General features: G+C 50.9%; 1 protein-coding gene across 1 annotated transcript in view; it reads left to right on the forward strand.

Moving 5' to 3' along the window:
• LOC100905257 (uncharacterized) overlaps positions 1-1,120 on the forward strand; it is a 2,331-nt gene extending 1,211 nt beyond the window's left edge. Inside the window, exon 4 of the mRNA XM_018641324.1 lies at positions 980-1,120. Within this exon, the coding sequence (XP_018496840.1) occupies positions 980-1,120 (141 nt within the window). The remainder of the gene's footprint in view (positions 1-979) is intronic.
• The last annotated feature ends 259 nt before the right edge of the window (positions 1,121-1,379 follow it).

Consider the following 1,379-nt stretch of genomic DNA (forward strand, 5'->3'; position numbering starts at 1 on the left):
GGAGAATCTACAGAGTCCGTAATTCCAGAAATCGAAGCTTCTCGCATCGGAGCGAGGTATTCGGTGAAAACTCGTTAGGCTCTTATGGATTAGTGATGGTCTGATGGTCAATCAAGCCTTGGCCTAACCTACGGCCGAAGGAGGCAATCTGTTGTCGCAGCCGAACATTACGCGCAACATATTCGACATCCTGGAACACGAACCCCTCCCACAGGATCTGAAAGTTTTGAGATCGTTCCCTGCTCGTGATAATCACAATCGGCACTATCGGCTCGGAGATCTGTCCGCACCTTCCCTGTTGAGAAGGAGCATAATGATCTTCGATGAAGAGCGTGTCTGCGCTCATCGAGCTGGAATGCGGGGGGTCTAGCCTCATGGATCAAGCTTCCCGAAATTTTATGTGAGACTAGCGTACCCTGCCGCGCTTCGCTGCGGCTCAAAGCATTTTACCGTGAATTTCCCGAGAGCGGCCCTCTTCCATAGTAGAAGCTGTCCAATAGAAGCCTCCTTGCCAGAGCTCCTGGGAAAACGAAAGCCCCCTCCAGAAGAAGCTCCCGGATTTCAAAGTCGGCTAAGAGGCGAAGCTGACGTGCCCGACGTCGGAACATCGGCGCCCAAGTATCTTCGCCTGAAGGAGTCCTTCCGGGACGGTCGCTAACGTGCATTGATTGCCAAGCTCTATATCGAGAACACACATTCCCCCAGACTTCCATAATCACTGATCAATTTTTCCGACGCGTTCCTTGAAATATTGTGAGCCACTCTCCAATAGAAGCCCCAACCGGTAGCATTTGAAGATAGGGAAGACTGGGTCACTACTCGGAGATTTACGGGATGGTCTCCGTCGATCTCCGATGCTCGTTTCAAGACATGTGCCATGATTAGAGTTGCGATATGAGCGGACACATCCTTCTTTGACCGCTTTTTGGGGGTTTTCTCGGGAATGTCCGCTTTCCGGAATCACAAGACCGTCATTCAGGTCATTCTTGGAGGCGACATGGCTGACGATCAGAAGGAAGAGAGCGTTCGAACGAAAAACATCAAACAGACGGAAATTCTCGTCGACCTGAGAGAAGCCATCCTCCAAGTAAGTCATCCCTGGACGTTCACCGGCTACTGACTAAAGCAGCCCTCCAGGCCGGCTTTTTATGGAGCTCCGTCGTGATCTCATGTGCACGACTTGCCGACCCTACTCGGCATATTCGATCGACCGAGCTCGTTCCAGAGGGAACGGATACGGCATTCGTTAGCCAGATCCTCATAGGTGAGATGTTTCACATCGTTGCAGATTGCTCGACACTTCACCTCGTTGGATCCGAAAACACAAATCAATTTAACTGCCGATTACTCGATGGAATCTCATTCGAAAGACCATCAAA

This window comes from Galendromus occidentalis, unplaced genomic scaffold, assembly GCF_000255335.2.
Source record: "Galendromus occidentalis unplaced genomic scaffold, Mocc_1.1 scf7180000077529, whole genome shotgun sequence".
Lineage (NCBI taxonomy): Eukaryota > Metazoa > Arthropoda > Arachnida > Mesostigmata > Phytoseiidae > Galendromus > Galendromus occidentalis.